The sequence below is a fragment of the Acipenser ruthenus genome, chromosome 37 (assembly GCF_902713425.1).
Source record: "Acipenser ruthenus chromosome 37, fAciRut3.2 maternal haplotype, whole genome shotgun sequence".
NCBI classification, from domain to species: domain Eukaryota; kingdom Metazoa; phylum Chordata; class Actinopteri; order Acipenseriformes; family Acipenseridae; genus Acipenser; species Acipenser ruthenus.
Window position 1 is genome coordinate 1258317 of NC_081225.1, and position 27392 is coordinate 1285708.

Below are 27392 nucleotides of genomic sequence, written 5' to 3' on the forward strand. Positions count from 1 at the left end.
GATGTTATCCACTACAGGACTGGTTTATTTATTGGTTCATTCGTGTGTTTAAATAGAAAGTGGGGAAGAGTCGGGCCTAGTGGGTTTCTGCTGGACTGCTGTTCTGCCCCCTGGTACAGAGAGGTCAGCTTCTGGAGGAGAGGTTAACCCTTTCATGCAAGACGACCTCATATAGAAACAGATTTAAAAAAAAAAAAAAACTAAAGCAATAGCATTTTTTTTTTAAAATCAATTAAAAATATATTTGTTATGTGTCGAACTTTTTTTTCCCCCAGCTATTTTTTAATAATTCATGCATGAAAGGGTTAAGGCCGATCTTTCTTCTCCCTCACACGGGTCTTCCATTGCCGGGGGCAGGAGTGGGACCCGGGTTCGAGGGCTGGGGGACCCTGCCTGTCAGCAGGTGGCTCTGGCTGAACGGGACGAGGCAGAAGACCCGGTCGAAGGGCTGCAGAGGGAAGTCCCAGGGAGGGCTGGTGATCACATACCTGAGAGAGAGGGGGAGGAGGGAGAAGGGAAAGGGGGAGAGAAGGGAGGGATAGAGTGAGAGAGGAGGAGAGGGAGAGGAGGGGAGAGTGTAGAGAGGAGGGGAGAGAAGGGAAAGGGGGAGAGAAGGGAGGGATAGAGTGAGAGAGGAGAGGGGGAGTAGGGGAGAGTGTACAGAGGAGGGGAGAGCAGGAGAGGGAGGGGGAGAAGAGAGAATGATGGGGAGAGAAGGGAGGGATAGATAGAGAGGAGGAGAGGGGGGAGGGGAGAGTGTAGAGAGGAGGGGAGAGCAGGAGAGAGGGAGAAGAGAATGATGGGGAGAGAAGGGAGGGATAAAGAGTGAGAGAAGAGGAGGGGAGAGCAGGAGAGAGGGAGGGGAAGAAGAGAGAATGATGGGGGAGAGAAGGGAAAGAGGGGGAGAGAAGGGAGGGATAAAGAGTGAGAGAGGGGGAGGAGGGGAGAGGGGGAGGAGGGGAGAGCAGGAGAGAGGGAGGGGGAGAAGAGAGAATGATGGGAGAGAGAAGGGAAAGAGGGGGAGAGAAGGGAGGGATAAAGAGTGAGAGAGGGGGAAGGGGGGAGAATGGATGGATATTGAGAGAGGAACGTGAAGGAGAGAAGGAGAAACAGAAGAGTTTCATTAGCATCAAAACTCCTCAGAGAAACGGGAAGCTTGAGGTGTTGAGACAGAGATGGTGGCAGTGATCAGTGTGATCTCTCTCCACGCCGCGCCGCGCTGCGCATGGCAGTACCAGGGTTAGGGGAGTCGCAGTGCAGCGCAGTACCTCCTCAGGGCCAGGTTAGGGGCGTCCAGCAGCCGGTACAGACCCAGGCACAGGATCCCAAAAGCATCCAGCGATTTACAGAACAGCTCCTGGAAGTTTCCACACTGAGAAAGAGGAACGAGAAACCGACAGGGTTGAGACAGAGCAGAGGGAGGCTGTTTAGAGAGTATAAGAGCCTTCCGTTCTCTTTCTCTTCTCCACCAGCACAGAGCAGAGGGAGGCTGTTCAGAGAGTACAAGAGCCTCACTTTCTCTTCCTCTGCTCCACCAGCACAGAGCAGAGGGAGGCTGTTCAGAGAGTACAACAGCCTCCCTTTCTCTTTCTCTTTCTCTGCTCCACCAGCACAGAGCAGAGGGAGGCTGTTCAGAGAGTATAAGAGCCTCCCTTTTTCTGCTCCACCAGCACGGAGCAGAGGGAGGCTGTTCAGAGAGTATAAGAGCCTCCCTTTCTCTTTCTCTTCTCCACCAGCACAGAGCAGAGGGAGGCTGTTCAGAGAGGTTAAGAGCCTCCCTTTCTCTGCTCCACCAGCACAGAGCAGAGGGAGGCTGTTCAGAGAGTATAAGAGCCTCCCTTTCTCGTTCTCTGCTCCTCCAGCACAGAGCAGAGGGAGGCTGTTCAGAGAGTATAAGAGCCTCCCTTTCTCTTCCTCTGCTCCACCAGCACAGAGCAGAGGGAGGCTGTTCAGAGAGTATAAGAGCCTCCCTTTCTCTTCCTCTGCTCCACCAGCACAGAGCAGAGGGAGGCTGTTCAGAGAGTATAAGAGCCTCCCTTTCTCTGCTCCACCAGCACAGAGCAGAGGGAGGCTGTTCAGAGAGTATAAGAGCCTCCCTCTCTCATATCTTATTTCCAGCTCCGAAGCAGATTAAAAGCCCTGTGGACTCACGGAGAGGTTTGCCAGGGGTCCCCTGCTCAGTGGCAGCTGAGCCATCTTGGCGTGATGGCGCAGGTGTGGTGATGTCACGTCGCTGGGGCCTCCTCGCAGCATGTCCTCCTCGGCGAGCTGAGACTCCACAGAGGGCGTGGCCCCGCCCGTCACCAGTGTGCGGATCAACGCCGGGGCGTGGCGGTTGAAGTACGTCTGCGGAGAAGAGAGATCAATCCCGGGTTCAAACTGTCTTAGAGAACACTTGCTTGCTTGCTTTTTGAGGTGTTCTCTTGGCTGGAGACTACTGTACTACGAATTGCAATTTTGAGCAATGATGTGTTGAAATTGATTAAAAGAGAAATGGGAATTGGAGTTGAGAATCGATTTAAAAAAAAAAAAAAAAAGGAATCGTACTAACCGAAGCATCTTAAAAAATGGATTTTAAAGACGGTCAGCGCTCCTTTAAGAAGGGAGGACCAGTGATAATGTTAATAAAGCTAATGAGAGGTAAGATTTTAAAAGGTGGTCAGGGATCCTTTGAAGGGGGAGCAGTTGCAATGCTGCTAGCGCTAGTAAGGAGGTCGGCGATCGGCTGTTCTGGGGGTCCTCACCGCGGACACGAGGGAGTCCAGCACCCCCACAGAGAAGATGGAGCCACTGGCGAAGGCCTGGGTGAGGTGCAGGTCTGAGAACGACGTCTCCAGAGAATCCAGACTGCTCATATACTGCACATTGGAGCTGTGCACTGGAGAGAGAGAGAGATAATATTATTATTATTTATTTCTTAGCAGACGCCCTTATCCAGGGAGACTTACAATTGTTGCAAGATATCACGTTGTTTTTACATACAATTACCCATTTATACAGTTGGGTTTTTACTGGAGCAATCTAGGTAAAGTACCTTGCTCAAGGGTACAGCAGCAGCGTCCCCCACCTGGGATTGAACCCACGACCCTCCGGTCAAGAGTCCAGAGCCCTAACCACTACTCTACACTGGAGCTGTGCACTGGGAGAAAGACACACATACATGCAGAGATACACAGAGACCCACAGACAGAGAGACACTCGCACACAGAGAGAGACAGAGGTAGACACAGATACAGAGAGAGACACACAGAGACAGAGACACACAGTGACACTGCTCTCTCGTGACAGGGTGTCACTGCAGCACAACAGCGAGTAGCAGGGAAAGCTCCCCGCGTCTCGCCCGGTGTGTTACCCAGATCTGCGACGACCGGGACTCTCAATCCACTCTGCCGGAAGGGGGGCTTCGTGTCATCCGCTCCGGGGTGAGGAGACCCTAAGAAAAAAACAAAAAAACAAAAAACAGTCACTAACATGTCCTGCGATCCCACGACCGAGCCAGGAACTCGAGAGCGGATGCCAGCGAGCTACCGGTCTCTGGAGGACACAGGCCAGCCCTGCAGGTGTCCGCTCTGAGCTCGCTCGACGCCTGACCGGTCTGGTCCGCTGTAGCGCGGTGAGGAGAGGTGACTATTCCTTTATTACTTCATTCCTTTCTTCCTTCCTTGTCTCCTGCAGCTCTACCTTTTCAATCCCTCTATCAGATTATCTTTATACAAGGCCTTTATGGCAAAGCCATCTCAAAGCGCTTCTCAATCAGAAAAAAAAGTCAAAAGGCTGGTAAAACATTGTAAGACGAAAAAAAAAAAAACATTCTGCGACTGCAGTAGGCAGCCAGGCAGCTGAGTGTCATTACAGGAAGAAGGCTTCATTATCTATTAATTATATCATTACCACATTTTCAGCAGCGAGGCTCACATTAGCTCGTCAAGGTTAATTACGTTAATACGCTCGTAATCTGTCAACGCTTATTGAGCGGAGGAGCTGACCCCCCCACCCACCCACCCACAGAGACATGACAGGCAAGTCATTAGAGGCTGTATCAGGGACCACAGCGCCATTGCTGGGGCCACAGCGCAACTGAATATGCGTCTCATATTTCCCAGAACACTGGGACTAGGTGTTCATTTTTGTTCAAACTATGCTTTTAAAAAATAACACGCAGAACTCGGCTCAGAAGGCTGCAGTGGACAGTTGAATCAATGATGTAGGGGAGGGGCCTGTGGATTTGAGCCTATGGCTGCAGTTCTGGAACTTTGAATTTGAATTTGAATTTTGAATCTCAACTGCCCTCCCCAAAGTTCTACACCAACAGCTCTCGGCTCTCGCAATTAAAGAAAAGCAGGGATCCGAATACATAGTTAGCGGTCACGCGACGACGCGATACGCACTGAAAAATGTTTTTTTGATTGGCTGGGAGAAGCAGGATTTAAAAGACTGCAAAGTGAACGTAAATCACCTGCGAGGCTGGAGTCCGGCCGGCTGTCTGGAAACTGCATGGATTGGATGTTGAGGCTGGCCAGGACGGACTCCTTGTCCTGGAGCGAGGGTTCGAGGCTGGAGTCACAGCAAGTGGAGAGGATCAGACAGGACGCGCACTGGCTAACTTGAGCGGCCCTCAGATCAGCCCGACACAGCGGGGAACCCTGAAGCGAGAACAAGCATAGGAGGCGTGGTGGTCCAGTGGTTAAAGAAAAAGGATTGATACCAGGAGGGCTTGATACGGATGAGACGTAAAACAAACGAAGTCCTATTGGAAGTGACTCTGCAGCAGCAGTTGTGATGCATAGTTCACCCCCCTAGTCTCTGTAAGTCGCTGTGGATAAAAGCGTCTGTTAAATGACTAATAATTATTAATAATAATAATAATAATAATAATAATAATAATAATAATAATAATAATACACAAAATAAATAACCAGGGAAAAAACACATTCAAGACCTCAAACAGTCTCGTCTTTAGGGGTTTGGTGAAATTTCACCCGGAGAACTTCAGACGGTCTATAGAGGGTTTGTACATCACAGTTAATCTTAGAAATACAATTTACCTGGAATTTATTTATTTTTTTATTTATATTTGATCTATTTTTAAAAGAAATTAAAAAGTGGACTAAATAGATCAAAATATTCCACCAACCATTATAGTTTATAGGACTGGGACTGGGAGCAGCAGAGCCAGTGTGAGTTTCTAACCCTGCTCAAACTCCTGGCTCCTGATCATTTCAATATTAATAATAATAGACTTCATTGAGGGGAGTTCTGAACCCCAGGACTGGATGCAGCAGCAGCAGCAGCAGGGCTAGTGTGCGTTTCTAACCCTGCTCAAACTCCTGGCTCCTGATCATTTCAATATTAATAATAATAGACTACATTGAGGGGAGCTCTGAACCCCAGGACTGGGTGCAGCAGCAGGGCTAGTGTGAGTTTCTAACCCTGCTCAAACTCCTGGCTCCTGATCATTTCAATATTAATAATAATAGACTTCACTGAACCCCAGGACTGGGTGCAGCAGCACGGCTAGTGTGAGTTACAAGCAAGGTTGGGGTCGATTCCTTTTTAAAATCAATTCTCAATTCTCAATTCCAATTCCTTCGAAAGAATTGGAATTCATATTTAATGATTGCTGTGATTGTTCAACTGCTTTCAGTTGAAGCCAATTTAAAAAAAACAAAAAAACAGCGACTTCAATTTAAAGTCATCTGTTGCCACCGCGAGAAGCTCATTGTAACAGAACACTGCCGATTGCAATTTTGATCGATGATGTGCTGGAATTGATTAAAAAAGAGAAACAGGAACCGGAAACTGGTTTTAAAAAGGAATTATAAATGGGAATTGCATTGGAATTGGGAATCGATTTTTGGGGGGAATTGGAAAAAGACAGGAATTGACCCCTAAGCCTGGTTCCAAGCCCGGGTCATGGCAGCTGAGCTCCCCACCGGTAAGATGTAAATCCTGGGGAAGTAGTGGATGTGCTCCCACTCGCGCTGGAGGTACTGCAGGGAGCCAAGCAGCAGCACGGTGTGCAGCTCTGTCCCGGTCAGGTTCCCGGCACGCAGCGGCATCACCAGATTGCGCAGCCCGAGCAGCGGTGAGTGCTCGTCCCCGAACACGCACACCAGCACGTGATCCTGCAGGGGGAGACAGCGAGCAGCACTGCGACTCTACAGGGGAGAGGGAGAGAGAGACGAGACAGCTTCATTAACAAAAACACAGGCAGCACAGAGAGACACACGCACGCACACAAACACACCAGCACGTGATCCTGCAGGGGGAGACAGCGAGCAACACTGCGACTCTACAGGGGAGAGGGAGAGAGAGACGAGACAGCTTCATTAACAAAAACACAGGCAGCACAGAGAGACACACGCACGCACACAAACACACCAGCACGTGATCCTGCAGGGGGAGACAGCGAGCAGCACTGCGACTCTACAGGGGAGAGAGCGAGAGAGAGACGAGACAGCTTCATTAACAAAAACACAGGCAGCACAGAGAAACACACGCACGCACACACAGATCAAACCAGTATCAGAGAAAGAACAAAAAAAACTCACACACACACACAAACCCACCAGAGTGACGCTCTCCAGAGGGACGGGCGGGCACCAGTGAAACATCCCTGTGGAGTCCAGCTGAGCTTTGACCTCCCAGGCAGGGTGCGTCTGCGGGTCATCCCTGTCAATGGACAAACACGTCAAGACATCATCATCATCACCTTTGTCGTTTCAGTTTACACAGTCGTTGATCGATGAAATGGGAGCCGTATCAGTCCAGAGATGACAGACAAAGAGAAGGAGAAATTTTATTGGACTAACTAAACAATAACAAGCTTTCAAGACCTCAGAGGTGGGAGTTGCACAGTGAAAGCATGGTAAAGCATGGTAAAGCACAGGCCAGCACTGGAACATCAATCTCTCTGTCCTACTTTCACCTGAAGAAGAAGATCCATTGTAGAGTTAGAGATTTTGTTGTTATTGTATTATAAAAAGTAAAAACACAGCAAAGTGTAATAAAGCACAGTGAAAGCATTGCAAAGCATAGAGAGGTATGGTAAAGCATAGGCAAGCATTGTAAAGCACAGAGAGGTCTGGTAAAGCATAGGGAAGCAATGTAAAGCACAGAGAGGTCTGGTAAAGCATAGGGAAGCATTGTAAAGCACAGAGAGGTCTGGTAAAGCATAGGGAAGCATTGTAAAGCATAGGGAAGCATTGTAAAGCACAGAGAGGTCTGGTAAAGCATAGGGGTGCATTGTAAAGCACAGAGAGGTCTGGTAAAGCATATACAAAACGACACATGGTAAACTAAGGTAAATGCATAATATACCAATGTGAAAAGCATGGGGGGGAGGGGGGGGGTACGACACTGCAGCACGACCGCGCTGAACTTTTAGAAATCGGGGATGGGCAACTCGAGCACTTCAATAAGGTCTTTGTTCAGAACATGTAATTAATTGTTTAATTGAAGCCAATAAATCTTCTGCCTCAAAGCAGGTTATGATTTAATCAGCCCCGTTAGGAGTAGAGTTGCCCACCTGTGCCTTTGGCAATACACAATTATAATTACCCCCTATGCTTTACCAGACCTCTCTGTGCTTTACAATGCTTGCCTATGCTTTACCACACCTCTCTGTGCTTTACAATGCTTCCCTATGCTTTACCAGACCTCTCTGTGCTTTACAATGCTTCCCTATGCTTTACCATACCTCTCTCTGCTTTATAATGCTTCCCTATGCTTTACCATACCTCTCTGTGCTTTACAATGCTTCCCTATGCTTTACCACACCTCTCTGTGCTTTACAATGCTTCCCTATGCTTTACCAGACCTCTCTGGGCTTTACAATGCTTTCCTATGCTTTACCAGACCTCTCTGTGCTTTACAATGCTTCCCTATGCTTTACCATACCTCTCTCTGCTTTATAATGCTTCCCTATGCTTTACCATACCTCTCTCTGCTTTATAATGCTTCCCTATGCTTTACCATACCTCTCTGTGCTTTACAATGCTTCCCTATGCTTTACCACACCTCTCTGTGCTTTACAATGCTTCCCTATGCTTTACCAGACCTCTCTGTACTTTACAATGCTTCCTATGCTTTACCAGACCTCTCTGTGCTTTACAATGCTTCCCTATGCTTTACCATACCTCTCTGTGCTTTACAATGCTTCCCTATGCTTTACCAGACCTCTCTGTGCTTTACAATGCTTCCCTATGCTTTACCAGACCTCTCTGTGCTTTACAATGCTTCCCTATGCTTTACCACACCTCTCTGTGCTTTACAATGCTTCCCTATGCTTTACCATACCTCTCTCTGCTTTATAATGCTTCCCTATGCTTTACCATACCTCTCTGTGCTTTACAATGCTTCCCTGTGCTTTACCACACCTCTCTGTGCTTTACAATGCTTCCCTATGCTTTACCAGACCTCTCTGTACTTTACAATGCTTCCTATGCTTTACCAGACCTCTCTGTGCTTTACAATGCTTTCCTATGCTTTTACTGTGTTTTATTACACTGTGATGTGCTTTAACTATGGGACACTTTTATAAGGGTTGAACAAATGCAGGAGTCGAGATTACTCTGCAGTAAAAGAAACATGAGAAATTCCCATTAGTTACGATCTGACAGTAATAAAAGACCCAGCCTCACACACACACACACACACACAGAGACAGAGACAGAGAGAGAGAGAGAGAGAGAGAGAGAGAGAGAGAGAGAGAGAGAGAGAGAGAGAGAGAGAGAGAGGAACACACACACACAGACACAGAGACAGAGAGAGAGAGACACACACACACGCACACGCACAGGGCCAACTAAACCGATAAACGTAATAAATAATACAAATCAAATCCTGCACAGGAAAAATCACGCCACACACAAAAGGGTTCAACTCCGTTCCAGAGGGTCATGAAGAAATAAACTAGAACACAACAAACTGGGAGGCAGCCGGTGATTTATATGTCTGTGCTAATCTCAGCACTAACTCATCTCTGCAATGGCAGGGACAGATTTTAATAATATTAAAACGCCCGCAGCAATCTGAGACATCACGGGGGAGATGTGTTTATCAAGGCTGGCAATCCCAGAGAAATGGATCTCTCTGTGCGGTAATGGAACATGTGTGTACAGGCAGCTAATGAAATCGAGGGCAGTGACGGAGACACACACACACACACACACACACACACACACAGCAGACACACAGATACACACAGGCACAGCATTGACACACACAGACACACAAAGAGACAGACACACAGATATGCACAGGCCCACACTGACACAAGCACAAACATACATACACAGAGAGAGACACACTCAAACCCCTTCTCATGCAGGCAACATGCTTTACCATACCTCTCTGTGCTTTACAGTGCTTCCCTATGCTTTACCAGACCTCTCTGTGCTTTACAATGCTTCCCTATGCTTTACCATGCCTCTCTGTGCTTTACAATGCTTTCCTATGCTTTACGATGCTTACCTGTGAAGTTTTTTTCTGTGTCTTCAATTTAAATTCAGTGACAAACGTTTCTACTAGAAGTCTCTTTCAGTGGCTTCAAGACACTGAGAAAGACTTTCAGCTGAAACATCTGGACATTTTCATAAATTAAATTAAATTTAAATGTTCTAGTTTGCCCAAATACCCCGCGGAAATCACTTGCTCTCACTGCTACACAGAGATGGAAATAAGACTCCTATTGCACAGCAGTGTCACCCAGGTTTTACTACCAGCTTGATCAGCCCCAGTGTGTAGGTAACAAGCTCAGGTGTTCTGTCTTGGGGGGTCCTCACCTCTCTTTGTGCTCTGGGCAGGAAATCACCCCGAAGGAACGCACTCTGTCCAGGGGGTCTTCCAGGGGGACCCCAACTTTATCCGCTGCGAAGGAACCAGGCACGAGTAACGAATATTAGTCAAATGTTACTGTACGTTACGAAAAAAACACATTAAATCTTGACAATCCCTTTAGATGTTCAATGTCTGGCCGGTAGCGTTCGCGCTAGTTAGAGAGAGTGGACTGATAGTGAGCCTGTATGACTAATGCTGAGGGAACAAGAAGACACTTTGTGGCTTGGAACCTGGTTTCAGGAGACTCGGTTTCAGGCCACTGCGCGGCACACCAGGCAGGGAGACTGGGGGTTTGATACAGCAACCTCAAACTAGGCCTCCTGGAAGCAGGTTTCAAGCCGCAGCTCCTGATAAAGTGGCTTCGTGTTCCCTCGGCTTTATAGAATGAATTTCTGTGGTGTGGGATTTCACGTTACCCGAGATTGTTTCTAGGAAATGTTTCAGTAGTCTGGCTGCCTATACTCTATTGACTGGCTGGTCGGTAACAAAGTGAGGTAATAAAGTGATTGGGATTCATACAACACTGGGAGGGCAATAAGTCTCCGATTGCACAGCAGTGTCACCCATTCCAGGTTTTACTACCAGCTTGATCAGCCCCAGTGTGTCTAGGTAACAAGCTCAGGTGTGTCTGATTATTAAACTCCTAGTGAAACCAGGACTGGATCACACTGCTATGGGAGCCTTATTCCCATCCCTGCAACACACTGATAAAAACTAAAGAGGGGGACATTTCACCTTTATTTGAGCTTTATTTCATCTTTATTTTATCTGTATTTCTTGTTTTCCTGGATCCTACTAGGGGTGTGACAACACTGTAGAGTCAAGAGATGGGGTCTGACAAATCAATCTTAAATAGTTCACTTGTAATGAATGCCCCACAGTACTCGGTACACACAGAGTATGTTACCATCCCCATTACTGAACAACACAGTGAATTGTCTTCAGCAAGTGTCTGCCTCAGGGATGGGAATAAGACTCCCGTTGCACAGCGGTTTCATCCGTTCCTGGTTTCACTAGGAGTTTAATCAGACACACCTGAGCTTGTTACCTAGACACACTGTGGCTAATCAAGCTCGTAGCAAAACCTGGAATGGGTGAAATTGCTGTGCAATTGGAGTCTTATTCCCATCCTACCTATAATTAGAACACTAGACACCATAACAGGTTGATGGATGGAGTTCATCAGAAAATAGAATGAAACGTTAAAGTCCAGATCCAGTATGAAATCGACATCACAATGTATCCTATATATAACCTGCCCCCGATTGAAGTGCTGTAGCAACACATGCTGAACGCTGCAGAGCTATAGCCAGGTAAGAGCTGGACAGCCGAGCTGGCGTGCGCGCATTCTAACTGCCACGCATGGAGTTAGAGCACCACCTTGTGTCTGAATGAAGAATTGCATGTTCAGCAATTCCAAGAACAGACGCAAGGAACACCAGCTGTAATGAATGAACCATCACCAGCTGGATTACTGCATTTGTTCTTGTTCAATGCAAGAGAGAGAGAGAGAGAGAGAGAGAGAGAGAGAGAGAGAGAGAGAGAGAGAGAGAGAGAGAGAGAGAGAGAGAGAGAGAGAGAGAGAGAGGAGAGAGGGACCGGGATGAAGCAGCCAGACAGCTCTCGGTTCAATTGATAATCCGCCAGTCCCTGTATGGGTGTGTATATGACTGCATGTACAATGCTGGCTACATGCATTATGGTCTTGCTATATTTATCAGACTGCATCTTTTTTCAAGTGTTTCTGTTATATACCTACTAATGAATATATATATATATAGATACATATAGATATATTGCTTTATATGGAGAACACAGATGCCATCAGGCTCATATGAGGTGATCAAGCATTTGCTTGCTAGTCTTCCACATGTCCCCAGATTATACATATAGAAGAGAGTTTTATTTATCTGTCCACATATGAGGTTGCCGTGCAAGACGGTTAAATAAATCAATAAATAGATAAATAGATAAATCAATAAAGATAGTTACAGTGTTGCAAAGTGTGGCAGCTGCATTCCGTTATCTTCGAGGGTTCCGTGATGTCACTGTGGCAAGCGAAGCAGAACAGGCTAGCCCTGACAAAACAAACACAGTGATATACAGGATCTCTGAGGGAGGTGGTGTGTGAATCGGATGGGTCCCCGAGGGAGGGGGTGTGTGAATCGGGTGGGTCTCTGAGGGGGGGGAGGGTGTGTGTGAATCGGGTGGGTCTCTAAGGGAGGGAGGGGGTGTGTGAATCGGGTGGGTCTCTGAGCAGGGGGGGGGGGGGTGTGAATCGGGTGGGGTTAGGTTTTGCTGCCAGCTTACCTTTTGACATCAAAGACGTTGCTGGCGATGAAGAAGCCCAGAGTCTTCTCAGGGATTGTGAGATCGCTCTGCGGGTTCACCAGGATGCTGCCACACACAGAGACACACAGGCACAGAGATACACACACACACAGAGACACACAGGCACAGAGATACACACAAACACAGAGACACACAGAGACATACACACACAGAGACACACAGGCACAGAGATACACACAGAGACATACACACACAGAGACACACACAAACACAGACACACAGGCACAGAGATACACACACACACAGACACACACACACAGACAGACAGGCACAGAGATACACACAGAGACATACACACACAGAGACACACACACACACACACGCACAGAGATACACACACAAACACACAGCAGACACAGGCACAGACACAAACACATGCATAGACACACATAACGACACAGGCAGAGACACAGACGCACACAAAACAGAAGAGGAGGTTAATGGGGCAAACAGCTTTTAAGACTTAAAAAAACATCTTCCAATCTCTGTGCTGTGTTATATTGTATTGTATTATACTATACTGTGCTGTATTATACTATACTGTGCTGTATTGTATTGTAAAGTCCTGTATTGTCCTGTCCTATGTCATATTGTATTGTACTGTATTGTTTAGTAGTGCGCTGTGCTGCCCTATCCACTATTCTGTTATATTCCAGTGTACTGGAATTGCACTATACTGTCCTGTCCTGTATTGCACTGCCCTGTCCTGTATTGCATTATAGTGTCCTGTACTGCACTGCCCTGTCCTGTATTGCATTATAGTGTCCTGTATTGCATTATAGTGTCCAGTACTGCACTGTCCTGTACCTGCACTCCTTGGCAGTCCGGTACTCAATCCCTATCAGCAGCACTCTCAGCTTCACGAAGCACAGCCTGTGTGGAGAGGAGAGACGAGACGAGACGAGACGAGACACGTGCGTCTGACACAAAGACATTTCAAAAGGGTCTAGTCCTGTATATATTACAATGCAGCAATGACGCAGGGTCTAGTCCTGTATATATTACAATGCAGCACTGACGCAGGGTCTAGTCCTGTATATATTACAATGCAGCACTGACGCAGGGTCTAGTCCTGTATATATTACAATGCAGCACTGACGCAGGGTCTAGTCCTGTATATATTACAATGCAGCACTGACGCAGGGTCCAGTCCTGTATATATTACAATGCAGCACTGACGCAGGGTCCAGTCCTGTATATATTACAATGCAGCACTGACGCAGGGTCTAGTCCTGTATATATTACAATGCAGCACTGACGCAGGGTCTAGTCCTGTATATATTACAATGCAGCACTGACGCAGGGTCCAGTCCTGTATATATTACAATGCAGCACTGACGCAGGGTCCAGTCCTGTATATATTACAATGCAGCACTGACGCAGGGTCTAGTCCTGTATATATTACAATGCAGCACTGACGCAGGGTCTAGTCCTGTATATATTACAATGCAGCACTGACGCAGGGTCCAGTCCTGTATATATTACAATGCAGCACTGACGCAGGGTCTAGTCCTGTATATATTACAATGCAGCACTGACGCAGGGTCTAGTCCTGTATATATTACAATGCAGCACTGACGCAGGGTCCAGTCCTGTATATATTACAATGCAGCACTGACGCAGGGTCCAGTCCTGTATATATTACAATGCAGCACTGACGCAGGGTCTAGTCCTGTATATATTACAATGCAGCACTGACGCAGGGTCTAGTCCTGTATATATTACAATGCAGCACTGACGCAGGGTCTAGTCCTGTATATATTACAATGCAGCACTGACGCAGGGTCCAGTCCTGTATATATTACAATGCAGCACTGACGCAGGGTCTAGTCCTGTATATATTACAATGCAGCACTGACGCAGGGTCTAGTCCTGTATATATTACAACGCAGCACTGACGCAGGGTCTAGTCCTGTATATATTACAACGCAGCACTGACGCAGGGTCCAGTCCTGTATATATTACAACGCAGCACTGACGCAGGGTCCAGTCCTGTATATATTACAATGCAGCACTGACGCAGGGTCTAGTCCTGTATATATTACAATGCAGCACTGACGCAGGGTCTAGTCCTGTATATATTACAATGCAGCACTGACGCAGGGTCCAGTCCTGTATATATTACAATGCAGCACTGACGCAGGGTCCAGTCCTGTATATATTACAATGCAGCACTGACGCAGGGTCCAGTCCTGTATATATTACAATGCAGCACTGACACAGGGTCTAGTCCTGTATATATTACAATGCAGCACTGACGCAGGGTCTAGTCCTGTATATATTACAATGCAGCACTGACGCAGGGTCTAGTCCTGTATATATTACAATGCAGCACTGACGCAGGGTCCAGTCCTGTATATATTACAATGCAGCACTGACGCAGGGTCCAGTCCTGTATATATTACAATGCAGCACTGACGCAGGGTCTAGTCCTGTATATATTACAATGCAGCACTGACGCAGGGTCCAGTCCTGTATATATTACAATGCAGCACTGACGCAGGGTCTAGTCCTGTATATATTACAATGCAGCACTGACGCAGGGTCTAGTCCTGTATATATTACAATGCAGCACTGACGCAGGGTCCAGTCCTGTATATATTACAATGCAGCACTGACGCAGGGTCCAGTCCTGTATATATTACAATGCAGCACTGACGCAGGGTCTAGTCCTGTATATATTACAATGCAGCACTGACGCAGGGTCCAGTCCTGTATATATTACAATGCAGCACTGACGCAGGGTCTAGTCCTGTATATATTACAACGCAGCACTGACGCAGGGTCTAGTCCTGTATATATTGCCGTTCGGAGTGCAGGGACGCTCACCTGCACACCTCCTGGAAGTGCTTGCCTGTGAAGTCTCTGGACAGCTCCTCAGTGTAAACCTCGTTGTACAGACCCAGCATGTAGTGACTGCGCCAGCTGCCAGGCTGAGTCTAACAAGAACACACAGCGCCATGCAGTTACACACAGTGACACGCAGTCACATACAACGACATGCAGTCACATACAACAACATGCAGTCACACGCAATCACATACAACGACATGCAGTCACACGCAGTCACATACAACGGCATGCAGTCACACGCAGTCACATACAACGGCATGCAGTCACACGCAGTGGAGAGCCCAGAGTCTCTGTGTGATCGCTCTGTATAGAGGATATTGAAATGCACACAGTCTCTGTGTATTATCACTCTGTGTATTCCCTAGCTCACCTGTGCTGGGCTCTGCATTGTGAACAGGTTGGCTAGCAGTGTGGAGAGCCCGGGCACCATGCAGCCCTGAGCCATGAAGCCCAGTTTCAGCTCCGCCAGGCAGATGACAGCGTCTCCAAGGTGGCAGTCCCAGCTTGGGATGTTCTGCAGGTACACCTGTGTGTGGGGGGGTAGGGGACGGGGACGGGTTACAGTATTACTGATGCACGCTGTTCTTTTTTAATTTATTGCATGATTTAGAATAAGTTAATACACATAACTGGTGCCCAAAGTGTCACTCTGAGACCATAAGAGACAGGCCAGACTGGACATGTTCACTGATATAAGAGACAGGGCTGACTGGACAAGTTCACTGATATAAGAGACAGGGCTGACTGGACATGTTCATTGATATAAGAGACAGGGCCGACTGGACATGTTCACTGATATAAGAGACAGGGCTGACTGGACAAGTTCACTGATATAAGAGACAGGGCCGACTGGACATGTTCACTGATATAAGAGACAGGGCCGACTGGACATGTTCACTGATATAAGAGACAGGGCCGACTGGACATGTTCACGGATATAAGAGACAGGGCCGACTGGACATGTTCACTGATATAAGAGACAGGGCTGACTGGACATGTTCACTGATATGAGAGACAGGGCCGACTGGACATGTTCACTGATATGAGAGACAGGGCTGACTATATTAACTGATATGAGAGACAGGACTGACTGGACAAGTTCACTGATATGAGAGACAGGGCCGACTGGACAAGTTCACTGATATAAGAGACAGGACTGACTGGACAAGTTCACTGATATGAGAGACAGGGCTGACTATATTAACTGATATGAGAGACAGGGCTGACTATATTAACTGATATGAGAGACAGGGCTGACTATATTAAGAGTACCTTGCTGGGGTTCTGCAGCATGGTGCAGATCACCCGAGTGTCCGCGCAGTAGTCCTTGATTGAGATCACCCTGCGGGATTGCGTGGGGAAAGGACACTGAACTCATGGGGCAAACGTATTAAAAATACAGTATTAACAATGTCAAATGCTGACTGGAGGTGGTGCATTATTACTGAAATGTTCCCACCGCTGTGCTAGCTCAGGTACCCCCTTCTCCTAGCTCACCTGTGCTGGGGGCTCTGTGTGTGTGTGTGTGTGTGTGTGTGTGTGTGTGTGTGTGTGAGATCGCTCTGTATCGAGGATATTGAAATGCACAGTCTCTGTGTATTATCACTCTGTGTATTCCCTAGCTCACCTGAGCTGGGCTCTGCATTGTGAACAGGTTGGCTAGCAGTGTGGAGAGCCCTGGCACCATGCAGCCCAGAGTCTCAGAGTCACTTCCAATTGGACCTTGTTTGTTTTACTTCTCATCCGAAGGACGGAGCACAAGGAGGTTAAGTGACTTGCTCAGGGTCACACACACACACACAGTGAGTCAGTGGCTGAGTCAGAATTTGAACCTGGAACCTCCTGGCATCAAGTCCCTTTTCATTAAACCACTGGACCCACCAAGCCCTACCCTGTACCTCATGATGTTGCAGGCGTCCTCTGTGTGCGGGTCTTTGCAGAACTTGTTCGACAGAACCAGGCAGGCGTCTGCTTTCTGCATCTGCAGGGGGAGGAAGAGAGCAAGGGGCAGCTGTACCCTTGAGCAAGGTACTTTACCTAGATTGCTCCAGTAAAAACCCAACTGTATAAATGGGTAATTGTATGTAAAAATAATGTGATATCTTGTAACAATTGTAATTCGCCCTGGATAAGGGCGTCTGCTAAGAAATAAATAAATAAATAAATAAATAAATAAATAAATAAAAATAATAATAATAATAATAATAATAATGGGACAGCAGCGTCGCCTCAAGACTGCCTGGACGGCTAAGCAAGATTAGCAGGGCTTTGGAAGCACAGCACTATCAAAATGATCACTGCCCATCCACCCCCTCTTTTTAAAGGATAAGGCTTTCGAATCCATTCTCAGGAACAGAAATATTATCGCTGCCCCCCTCTTAATGTGTGCTGACCAAGGCTTGAAAGACTTTTTCATGAGTTCTGTGTGTAGCGATACCGAGTCTGATGCCTTGTTTTCTGGGGGTGGGTTTCGGGGGAACCCCAGTGGTTCTGGTTCTCGGTCTGACTCTCTGTCTCTCTCACCTGAACCCGGGCCAGATCACGGGAGCTCAGAACCGAGCCCTGGTAGAACACAGTCTTGATGAAGTTGCGCTTCAAGAATAACTCGAACTGAGCATCCGGATCAAAACTGGAGAGAAGAGAGAGAGAGAGAGAGAGAGAGAGGAGAGAGAGAAGAGATAGAGGAGAGAGAGAGACAATAGAGAGGAGAGAGAGAGAGAGAGGAGAGAGAGAGAGAAGAGATAGATAGAGGAGAGATAGAGGAGAGATAGATAGAGGAGAGAGAGACAACAGAGAGGAGAGAGAGAGGAGAGATAGAGAGGAGAGATAGATAGAGAGGATAGATAGAGAGAGAAGAGATAGATAGAGAGAAGAGAGACAATAGAGAGGAGAGAGAGAGAGAGGAGAGATAGAGGAGAGAGAGAAGAGGAGAGAGAGAAGAGATAGAGAGAGGGGGGAGATAAGAGAGATAGAGAGATAGAGAGAGACAGGAGAGAGAGAACCTTGGTTAGCATTTATTGCACATTTGATTAAAATTGTTTTAAAAAGAAAAAAAACTATTAGAAACTAAAAAACAAAAATGAAGGGGATTATCTAGTAATGTTCAAGATAGTTCTGCATCCGTAAGAGACAGTTTCCCTAATCAAGCTTGCAGTAAAACCTGGAATGGGTGAAACCGCTATGCAATGGGAGTTATTTCCATCCCTGCAGTAGTAAGACCGAATCCCTAAAAACAGTACTGCCTTCCCAACGCATCTGTCCTCATCTATATATTCTTCTTATATATGACTCTTAAAACCCCCTAAAGACAGAACCTTTGGTTCTAGCGTGTCACTCCCCCCTGTGTGGTCTCCTCTCTCCTCTCACTCACTTTCCCAGGAGCACCACTTTCACGCTGACCACGCCCCTGTCCTCGTGCAGAAACTCCTTCAGGAACGCTGTCAGGTTCGTGAGGGTCAGGTGACCACACACCACCACGTGCCTGAAACAGGGAAAACAAGCACGGCACAGGAGCCAATCAATACAGCAGCCAATCGATCACAGGAGCCAATCAATACAGCAGCCGATCGATCAGAACAGCAACCAGTCAATCAATCAATACAGCAGCTAGACGATCATTAAAGCCCCTAATCGATTGTTTTCAAAAAAGACCAATTTCAAAACCGAAGTTGATCAATACAGCAGACATTCAACCAATCAATCTCAAAACTGATCAATCCAACAGCCTAGCAATCAATCAAGCAATCCGGATCAATGGTCGACTCACTTCTTCCCTGGCAGTGGTGTGTAGCTCCCGTCGTGTTTCCTCCTCTTGCCCACGATTTCCACGATCTCAGGAATGTAGCTGGCAAAGAGGGCCTGGCGGAGACAGCGAGCAGCAAGCGCCCATCAACAACTACCCTCGGAAAAGCTTACCGCAGCACCTCCCCCCTCCCCTCCCGCTCCCCTCCTTCCCCCCTCCCATCCCCTCCCCGTTACCCCGCCACCTCGCCCCTCCCCCACCTCCCCCCTACCCCCTCCTCCTTATGCTTTACCAGACCTCTCTGTGCTTTACAATGCTTCCCTATGCTTTACCAGACCTCTCTGTGCTTTACAATGCTTCCCTATGCTTTACCAGACCTCTCTGTGCTTTACAATGCTTCCCTATGCTTTACCAGACCTCTGTGTGCTTTACAATGCTTCCCTATGCTTTACCAGACCTCTCTGTGCTTTACAATGCTTCCCTATGCTTTACCAGACCTCTCTGTGCTTTACAATGCTTCCCTATGCTTTACCAGACCTCTCTGTGTTTTACAATGCTTCCCTATGCTTTACCAGACCTCTCTGTGCTTTACAATGCTTGCCTATGCTTTACCAGACCTCTCTGTGCTTTACAATGCTTCCCTATGCTTTACCAGACCTCTCTGTGCTTTACAATGCTTCCCTATGCTTTACCAGACCTCTCTGTGCTTTACAATGCTTCCCTATGCTTTACCAGACCTCTCTGTGCTTTACAATGCTTCCCTATGCTTTACCAGACCTCTCTGTGCTTTACAATGCTTCTCTATGCTTCACCAGACCTCTCTGTGCTTTACAATGCTTGCCTATGCTTTACCAGACCTCTCTGTGCTTTACAATGCTTCCCTATGCTTTACCAGACCTCTCTGTGCTTTACAATGTTTCCCTATGCTTTACCATACCTCTCTGTGCTTTACAATGCTTCCCTATGCTTTACCAGACCTCTCTGTGCTTTACAATGCTTGCCTATGCTTTACCAGACCTCTCTGTGCTTTACAATGCTTCCCTATGCTTTATTACACTTTCACTGTATTATACTGTATTACACTTTGCTGTGCTTTTACTGCGGGGAACTGCATTTCACTAAAAAAAACAAATGAAACATCATATTAAACTGTGCATCAACAGCATTGGAAAGGGGGGTGGAAGGGACCACATCATTTCTCAGAATGGTGCGTCCCATTTTACACCTGGAAAGGCTGTTGGGAGAGTGACCAGGGTAGACTGAACTGAAACCACTGCTTTGTAAAAACCTGCAGTCCACTGCTAGAAACCTTCCAAAACAAACCCAAAGTAAAGATTTCTTTGAGCGTTTCTAAACTAGGCGGTACTGGAAACAGCAGGTTTACCAGGCCGGTGGTGATGATGAAGATGATGAAGACCCTGCCCAGCACAGTGTGCACCAGGACATCCCCGTATCCCACCGTCGACATGGTGACCATGAGGAAGTACACGCTCTGGAAATACGTCAGGGGCTGCGAGTTTGGAACGGTCCACCACGGATCACCAGAGTTCTCCACCTGCCAGCACGGAAAGAATATAAACCATGAAACTGGGGGCTCCAGAGAGAGACAGAGAGAGTCGCGTTGGCTCTGGCGCTCCCGAGGGTTAAAGAAGCGAAACCGGCAGGGACTGTCCTTCGCATCGTGCTACAGCGGACCCGACTGGCCAGGCGTCCAGCGAGCTCAGAGCGGACCCCTGCAGGGCTGGCCTGTGTCCTCCAGAGGCCGGCAGCTCGCTGACATCCGCTCTCGAGTTCCTGGGTGTAGAAGAGGAAGCTGGCCCGGTCGTGGGGTCGGAGGACGCCCGCTGAACCTTCAGTTCAACTGAGCTGCGCGGGGAACCGCTGCGGTGAAGGGGGAAAAATAACTGGACAGAGAGTAGTGAGGGGATGGAATGGGTTACCTGGTTGTTGATGCTGAATCACTGGTAGTGAGGGGATGGAATGGGTTACCTGGTTGTTGATGCTGAATCACTGGGATCCGACCTGAGTTTTTAGCCTCCTCTAGGAGGCACATTTTCTTAAGTTCTGATGTAATCTCTCGGCCTCTCACCTGCCCACAGGTAGACTCACCAGGTGAATGAAGCCAGCGGCAGTGAGACAGTAGGCCAGGAAGACAGCGACGAGTCGGGCCAGCTTGAGAGAGGAGCTGGGGAGAGGACAGACAGAGAGTTATACATTTAGGAAAAACACAAAAGAGACTCAATGACACACGCTGTTGTCTTAAAGTCGTATAGCTCTATTGATCTACAGCACACATACTGGAGCTATACATTATATATATATATATATATATATATATATAAAAAGGAAAGCTGCTGGGTACCAAAAGGGGCACGATCAAAAAGAAAAAGGTAATCCAGGTACACAAAAATGTGAATAAATGTGAAAAAAAAAAAAAAGCAATTATATCTGGAAGTTTGTGACTCCAAGTCCTTCTGCAGCTGGATGAAAAAGCATCGCTGCAAACAAGCTATATATATATATATTATAACATTTTAGCTCAAAGAGCCAGCTGCCCAATGTTCCGATATGTTGTACATATCTCTCTCATTATATATATATAAAATCACAAAGAAAAAGGCAAAATGACAGACCGCGTCCGCTTGTCTTACGCTGGGCTCTCCAACAGTAATCCTGTTTGTGTTTGTTTTAACTCCAGACTCCACTCTGTCAGCTCAGCTCACCTGGTCTGCAGGATGTTCAGAAACTGCAGGATTGTGGGGAGCTCAGTGAGATGCAGGGCTCTGAGGAAGCGGAGACCTGAACACACAGAGAGAGAGTGTAAGGGACTATCTACAAACTGCAGGATTGTGTGGAGCTCAGTGAGACGTAGGGCTCTGAGGAACCGGAGACCTGAGCAGAGAGGGAGAGTGTAAGGGACTATCTACAAACTGCAGGATTGTGGGGAGCTCAGTGAGACGCAGGGCTCTGAGGAACCGGAGACCTGAGCAGAAAGGGAGAGTGTAAGGGACTATCTACAAACTGCAGGATTGTGGGGAGCTCAGTGAGACGCAGGGCTCTGAGGAACTTCAGACCTCAGCAGAGAGGGAGAGTGTAAGGGACTATCTACAAACTGCAGGACTGTGGTGAGCTCAGTGAGACGCAGGGCTCTCAGGAACTTCAGACCTCAGCAGAGAGGGAGGGAAAGTAAGGGACCATCTATGAAGTACCAATTGAATAAAAAAGGAGGGAGAGCACATCTGTAAAATCTTTTAAAGTTTATTAGTTTTACTGTTGGAAGCCACAATAAAGGAGCTTAAAATTTTTTATAACTTCAGATAATTTCTTTCTTTTCTTAACATTATCTCTTGGAGAGAGAGAGAGAGGGAGACTGTTTCATACAACATTATACTGGAAATAGTTGCGCCACTTGTTAAGAAAGAAAGAAAAAGAAAGAAAGAAAGAAAGAAAGAATGTCAGACAGACAATAGAAAGGAGGGAGAGAGAGAGAAGGAGAGAAAGAGAGAGGGAGAGACTGGTTCACACAACATTATACTGGAACTAGTGCCACTTGTTAGGGTTATGAAAAAATGAAAGAAAGAAATTCAGACAGACAAACAGAAAGAAAGTAAATAACATTACGTGTCCAAAACTTATTCCCCCATCTCGCACTATCCTCAATATTTCATGCATGAAAAGGTTAAACGCAGAACCTGTTTATTGAGCACGACAGCAGCTGCGTGCAATCTGATTAAACAAGGCTGTTATTTATTACGTTTCCCTGGCTGTGGTTGGAGAAGGTTGGAGTGCTCTGGAGCAGGGGGTCTCTTACCCAGCCAGCTGCGCTGGGTGAAGAGGGAGGCGAGCGAGGGAGGCACAGTGAAGAAATCCACCATGGAGTTCATTTCCAGCCAGAAGCGCAGCGTGTCCGGGGCGGCCAGGAACTGCATCGAGGAGACAAAAGAACACAGAGAAACGTTTCCAGGGTTTAAACTTTTTAAACAGTCACCAGGCTGCGATATTCTTGGTGGCGGGGGGATATTCTTGGTGGCGGGGGGATATTCTTGGGGACGGTGGGATATTCTTGGGGACGGTGGGATATTCTTGGGGACGGTGGGATATTCTTGGTGGCGGTGGGATATTCTTGGAGACGGTGGGATATTCTTGGGGACGGTGGGATATTCTTGGGGACGGTGGGATATTCTTGGGGACGGTGGGATATTCTTGGGGACGGGGGGATATTCTTGGGGACGGGGGGATATTCTTGGGGACGGGGGGGATATTCTTGGGGACGGGGGGATATTCTTGGGGACGGTGGGATATTCTTGGTGGCGGTGGGATATTCTTGGGGACGGGGGGATATTCTCGGTGACGGTGGGATATTCTTGGGGGCGGTGGGATATTCTTGGGGACGGTGGGATATTCTTGGTGGCGGGGGGATATTCTTGGTGACGGGGGGATATTCTTGGGGACGGTGGGATATTCTTGGGGACGGTGGGATATTCTTGGGGACGGGGGGATATTCTTGGGGACGGGGGGATATTCTTGGGGACGGTGGGATATTCTTGGGGACGGTGGGATATTCTTGGGGACGGTGGGATATTCTTGGAGACGGTGGGATATTCTTGGGGACGGTGGGATATTCTTGGGGACGGTGGGATATTCTTGGTGACGGTGGGATATTCTTGGGGACGGTGGGATATTCTTGGGGACGGTGGGATATTCTTGGGGACGGTGGGATATTCTTGGTGGCGGTGGGATATTCTTGGGGACGGTGGGATATTCTTGGTGGCGGTGGGATATTCTTGGGGACGGTGGGATATTCTTGGGGACGGTGGGATATTCTTGGTGGCGGGGGGATATTCTTGGTGGCGGGGGGATATTCTTGGGGGCGGTGGGATATTCTTGGGGGCGGTGGGATATTCTTGGTGGCGGGGGGATATTCTTGGGGGCGGTGGGATATTCTTGGGGACGGTGGGATATTCTTGGGGACGGTGGGATATTCTTGGTGGCGGTGGGATATTCTTGGTGGCGGTGGGATATTCTTGGGGACGGTGGGATATTCTTGGGGGCGGTGGGATATTCTTGGGGGCGGTGGGATATTCTTGGTGGCGGTGGGATATTCTTGGTGGCGGGGGGATATTCTTGGGGACGGGGGGATATTCTTGGGGACGGGGGGATATTCTTGGTGGCGGTGGGATATTCTTGGTGGCGGTGGGATATTCTTGGGGACGGTGGGATATTCTTGGGGACGGTGGGATATTCTTGGTGGCGGTGGGATATTCTTGGGGGCGGTGGGATATTCTTGGGGACGGTGGGATATTCTTGGTGACGGGGGGATATTCTTGGTGGCGGTGGGATATTCTTGGGGACGGTGGGATATTCTTGGGGACGGTGGGATATTCTTGGTGACGGTGGGATATTCTTGGGGGCGGTGGGATATTCTTGGGGACGGTGGGATATTCTTGGGGGCGGTGGGATATTCTTGGGGGCGGTGGGATATTCTTGGGGGCGGTGGGATATTCTTGGGGACGGTGGGATATTCTTGGTGACGGGGGGATATTCTTGGGGACGGTGGGATATTCTTGGTGACGGTGGGATATTCTTGGGGGCGGTGGGATATTCTTGGGGACGGGGGGATATTCTTGGTGGCGGGGGGATATTCTTGGGGACGGTGGGATATTCTTGGTGACGGTGGGATATTCTTGGGGGCGGTGGGATATTCTTGGGGGCGGTGGGATATTCTTGGGGACGGTGGGATATTCTTGGTCACGGTGGGATATTCTTGGTGACGGTGGGATATTCTTGGGGGCGGTGGGATATTCTTGGGGACGGTGGGATATTCTTGGTCACGGTGGGATATTCTTGGTCACGGTGGGATATTCTTGGGGGCGGTGGGATATTCTTGGGGACGGTGGGATATTCTTGGGGGCGGTGGGATATTCTTGGGGACGGTGGGATATTCTTGGTGGCGGTGGGATATTCTTGGTGGCGGTGGGATATTCTTGGTGGCGGGGGGATATTCTTGGGGGCGGTGGGATATTCTTGGGGACGGTGGGATATTCTTGGGGGCGGGGGGATATTCTTGGGGGCGGTGGGATATTCTTGGTGACGGGGGGATATTCTTGGGGACGGGGGGATATTCTTGGGGACGGGGGGATATTCTTGGGGACGGTGGGATATTCTTGGGGACGGTGGGATATTCTTGGGGGCGGTGGGATATTCTTGGGGGCGGTGGGATATTCTTGGGGACGGTGGGATATTCTTGGTGGCGGGGGGATATTCTTGGTGGCGGGGGATATTCTTGGGGACGGGGGGATATTCTTGGGGACGGGGGGATATTCTTGGGGACGGTGGGATATTCTTGGTGGCGGGGGGATATTCTTGGTGGCGGGGGGATATTCTTGGTGACGGTGGGATATTCTTGGGGACGGTGGGATATTCTTGGGGGCGGTGGGATATTCTTGGGGACGGTGGGATATTCTTGGGGACGGGGGGATATTCTTGGTCACGGTGGGATATTCTTGGGGACGGTGGGATATTCTTGGGGGCGGTGGGATATTCTTGGGGACGGGGGGATATTCTTGGTCACGGTGGGATATTCTTGGGGACGGTGGGATATTCTTGGGGGCGGTGGGATATTCTTGGGGACGGTGGGATATTCTTGGGGACGGTGGGATATTCTTGGGGACGGTGGGATATTCTTGGGGACGGTGGGATATTCTTGGGGGCGGTGGGATATTCTTGGGGGCGGTGGGATATTCTTGGGGGCGGTGGGATATTCTTGGGGGCGGTGGGATATTCTTGGGGGCGGTGGGATATTCTTGGGGACGGTGGGATATTCTTGGGGACGGTGGGATATTCTTGGTGACGGTGGGATATTCTTGGTGACGGGGGGATATTCTTGGGGACGGTGGGATATTCTTGGGGGCGGTGGGATATTCTTGGTGACGGTGGGATATTCTTGGGGACGGTGGGATATTCTTGGTGGCGGTGGGATATTCTTGGTGACGGTGGGATATTCTTGGGGGCGGTGGGATATTCTTGGGGACGGTGGGATATTCTTGGGGACGGTGGGATATTCTTGGTGACGGTGGGATATTCTTGGTGACGGTGGGATATTCTTGGGGACGGTGGGATATTCTTGGTGACGGTGGGATATTCTTGGGGACGGTGGGATATTCTTGGGGACGGTGGGATATTCTTGGTGACGGTGGCGCACGGTGCAGACAGGGTTCAAGTTACCCGCAGGCTGAAGTACAGCAGGTAGAACACGTTGAGAAGCAGCTCCAGCAGGAACACCAAGTCGTAGCCCTGCCAGCAGAACTCAATGGACCTGCGAGCAGGGAGGACAGCACGGTGAGGCAGGAAACATGCAACACGGAAACATGCAACACGGAAGCATTCAAACATGCAACACGTTAGCATGCAACACAGAAACATTCAACAAGGAAACATGCAACACAGAAACATTCAACAAGGAAACATGCAACATGGAAACATGCAGACATGCAACACGGAAGCACGTCAAACGCAAACATGTAACATGTTTCTAGCAATTTCTTGGACATAATGTGACAATGAAGTGAGCATAGTGAAAGCATGGTAAATTATAGACAAGCTTTGTAAAATCACAGAGAGGTCTGGTAAAGCATAGACAAGCTTTGTAAAGCACAGAGAGGTATGGTAAAGCATAGGGAAGCATTGTAAAGCACAGAGAGGTGTGGTAAAGCATAGGGAAGCATTGTGAAGCACAGAGAGGTCTGGTAAAGCATAGGGAAGCACTGTAAAGCACAGAGAGGTCTGGTAAAGCATATGGAAGCATTGTAAAGCACAGAGAGGTATGGTAAAGCATAGGGAAGCATTGTAAAGCACAGAGAGGTCTGGTAAAGCATAGGGAAGCATTGTAAAGCACAGAGAGGTCTGGTAAAGCATAGGGAAGCATTGTAAAGCACAGAGAGGTATGGTAAAAGATACTAAAAAACAAACCATGGTAAACTAACCCTTATAAAAATTCCCCACAGTAAAAGCACAGCAAAGTGAGGTACGGTAAACCGTATTAATAAACATGGCAAACCCTGGTAAACTATGGTATATGCAGAGCATAACCGGGGAAAACTGCAAAATTGCAGTGCAAATTCACCAAACTTTTGTAAGGGAAAGCGAGGCGAGCGAGTCTCACTGTATGGAGAGGATGAAGTAGTCGGCCAGGGAGGCGATGCTGAACAGGAACAACATCACCATCTAAACAGGAGCAGAGAAAGACATCAGGGACAGCTTTCAAAGAACCCAGGCAGCGAGCCATGGAGGCATTTACACCAGGATTCAAATCAGCCCTGATCAGGGCACAAAATAACAGCAAAATAACAAAGAAGAATCAGGGTCAATGAGCACGCCTACATGCCTTTTACATTCTGATTAGCAGAGAGTGGAGAACTCTGCTAATCAGAATGAGTGTGGAGAATGCAACATGTGTAAGAGCAGAGGAGAAAATAAGGCTCCCACTGCATAGCAGTTTGATCCATTCCTGGTTTTGAGCTTAATCAGACACACTGGACCTAATCAAGCTCGTGGCAAAACCTGGAATGAGTGACACTGCTATGCAATAGGAGTCTTATTTCCATCC

The 27392-nt window shown here is 48.2% G+C and overlaps 1 protein-coding gene across 1 annotated transcript; it reads right to left on the reverse strand.

The window, feature by feature from the left end:
• Positions 1–259: 259 nt before the first annotated feature.
• LOC117966086 (calcium-activated potassium channel subunit alpha-1-like) lies at positions 260–27010 on the reverse strand. Its single transcript, XM_059008432.1, has 25 exons — positions 26949–27010; positions 26012–26102; positions 22599–22710; positions 21511–21586; positions 20897–20972; positions 20172–20342; positions 18812–18903; positions 18416–18526; positions 17569–17674; positions 16944–17026; positions 16318–16387; positions 15416–15571; positions 15047–15131; positions 13000–13144; positions 12151–12237; positions 11833–11918; positions 9786–9870; positions 6570–6672; positions 5934–6158; positions 4457–4643; positions 3353–3433; positions 2745–2878; positions 2152–2346; positions 1269–1372; positions 260–488 (listed from the first exon to the last, which is right to left on the reverse strand). The coding sequence occupies exons 1-25, from the start codon at positions 27008–27010 to the stop codon at positions 329–331; spliced, it is 2883 nt and encodes a 960-aa protein (XP_058864415.1). The 3' UTR covers positions 260–328.
• Positions 27011–27392: the final 382 nt, after the last annotated feature.

Coding starts and splice junctions, on each gene's coding strand:
- LOC117966086 (XM_059008432.1), bottom strand. CDS start 27,010: ATGGTGATGTTGTTCCTGTTCAGCATCGCCTCCCTGGCCGACTACTTC. Junction 17,027..17,568: donor GTGATCTGGCCCGGGTTCAG/GTGAGAGAGACA, acceptor CTCCCCCTGCAG/ATGCAGAAAGCAGACGCCTG. Junction 3,434..4,456: donor GCCGGACTCCAGCCTCGCAG/GTGATTTACGTT, acceptor TTTTTTTCTTAG/GGTCTCCTCACCCCGGAGCG.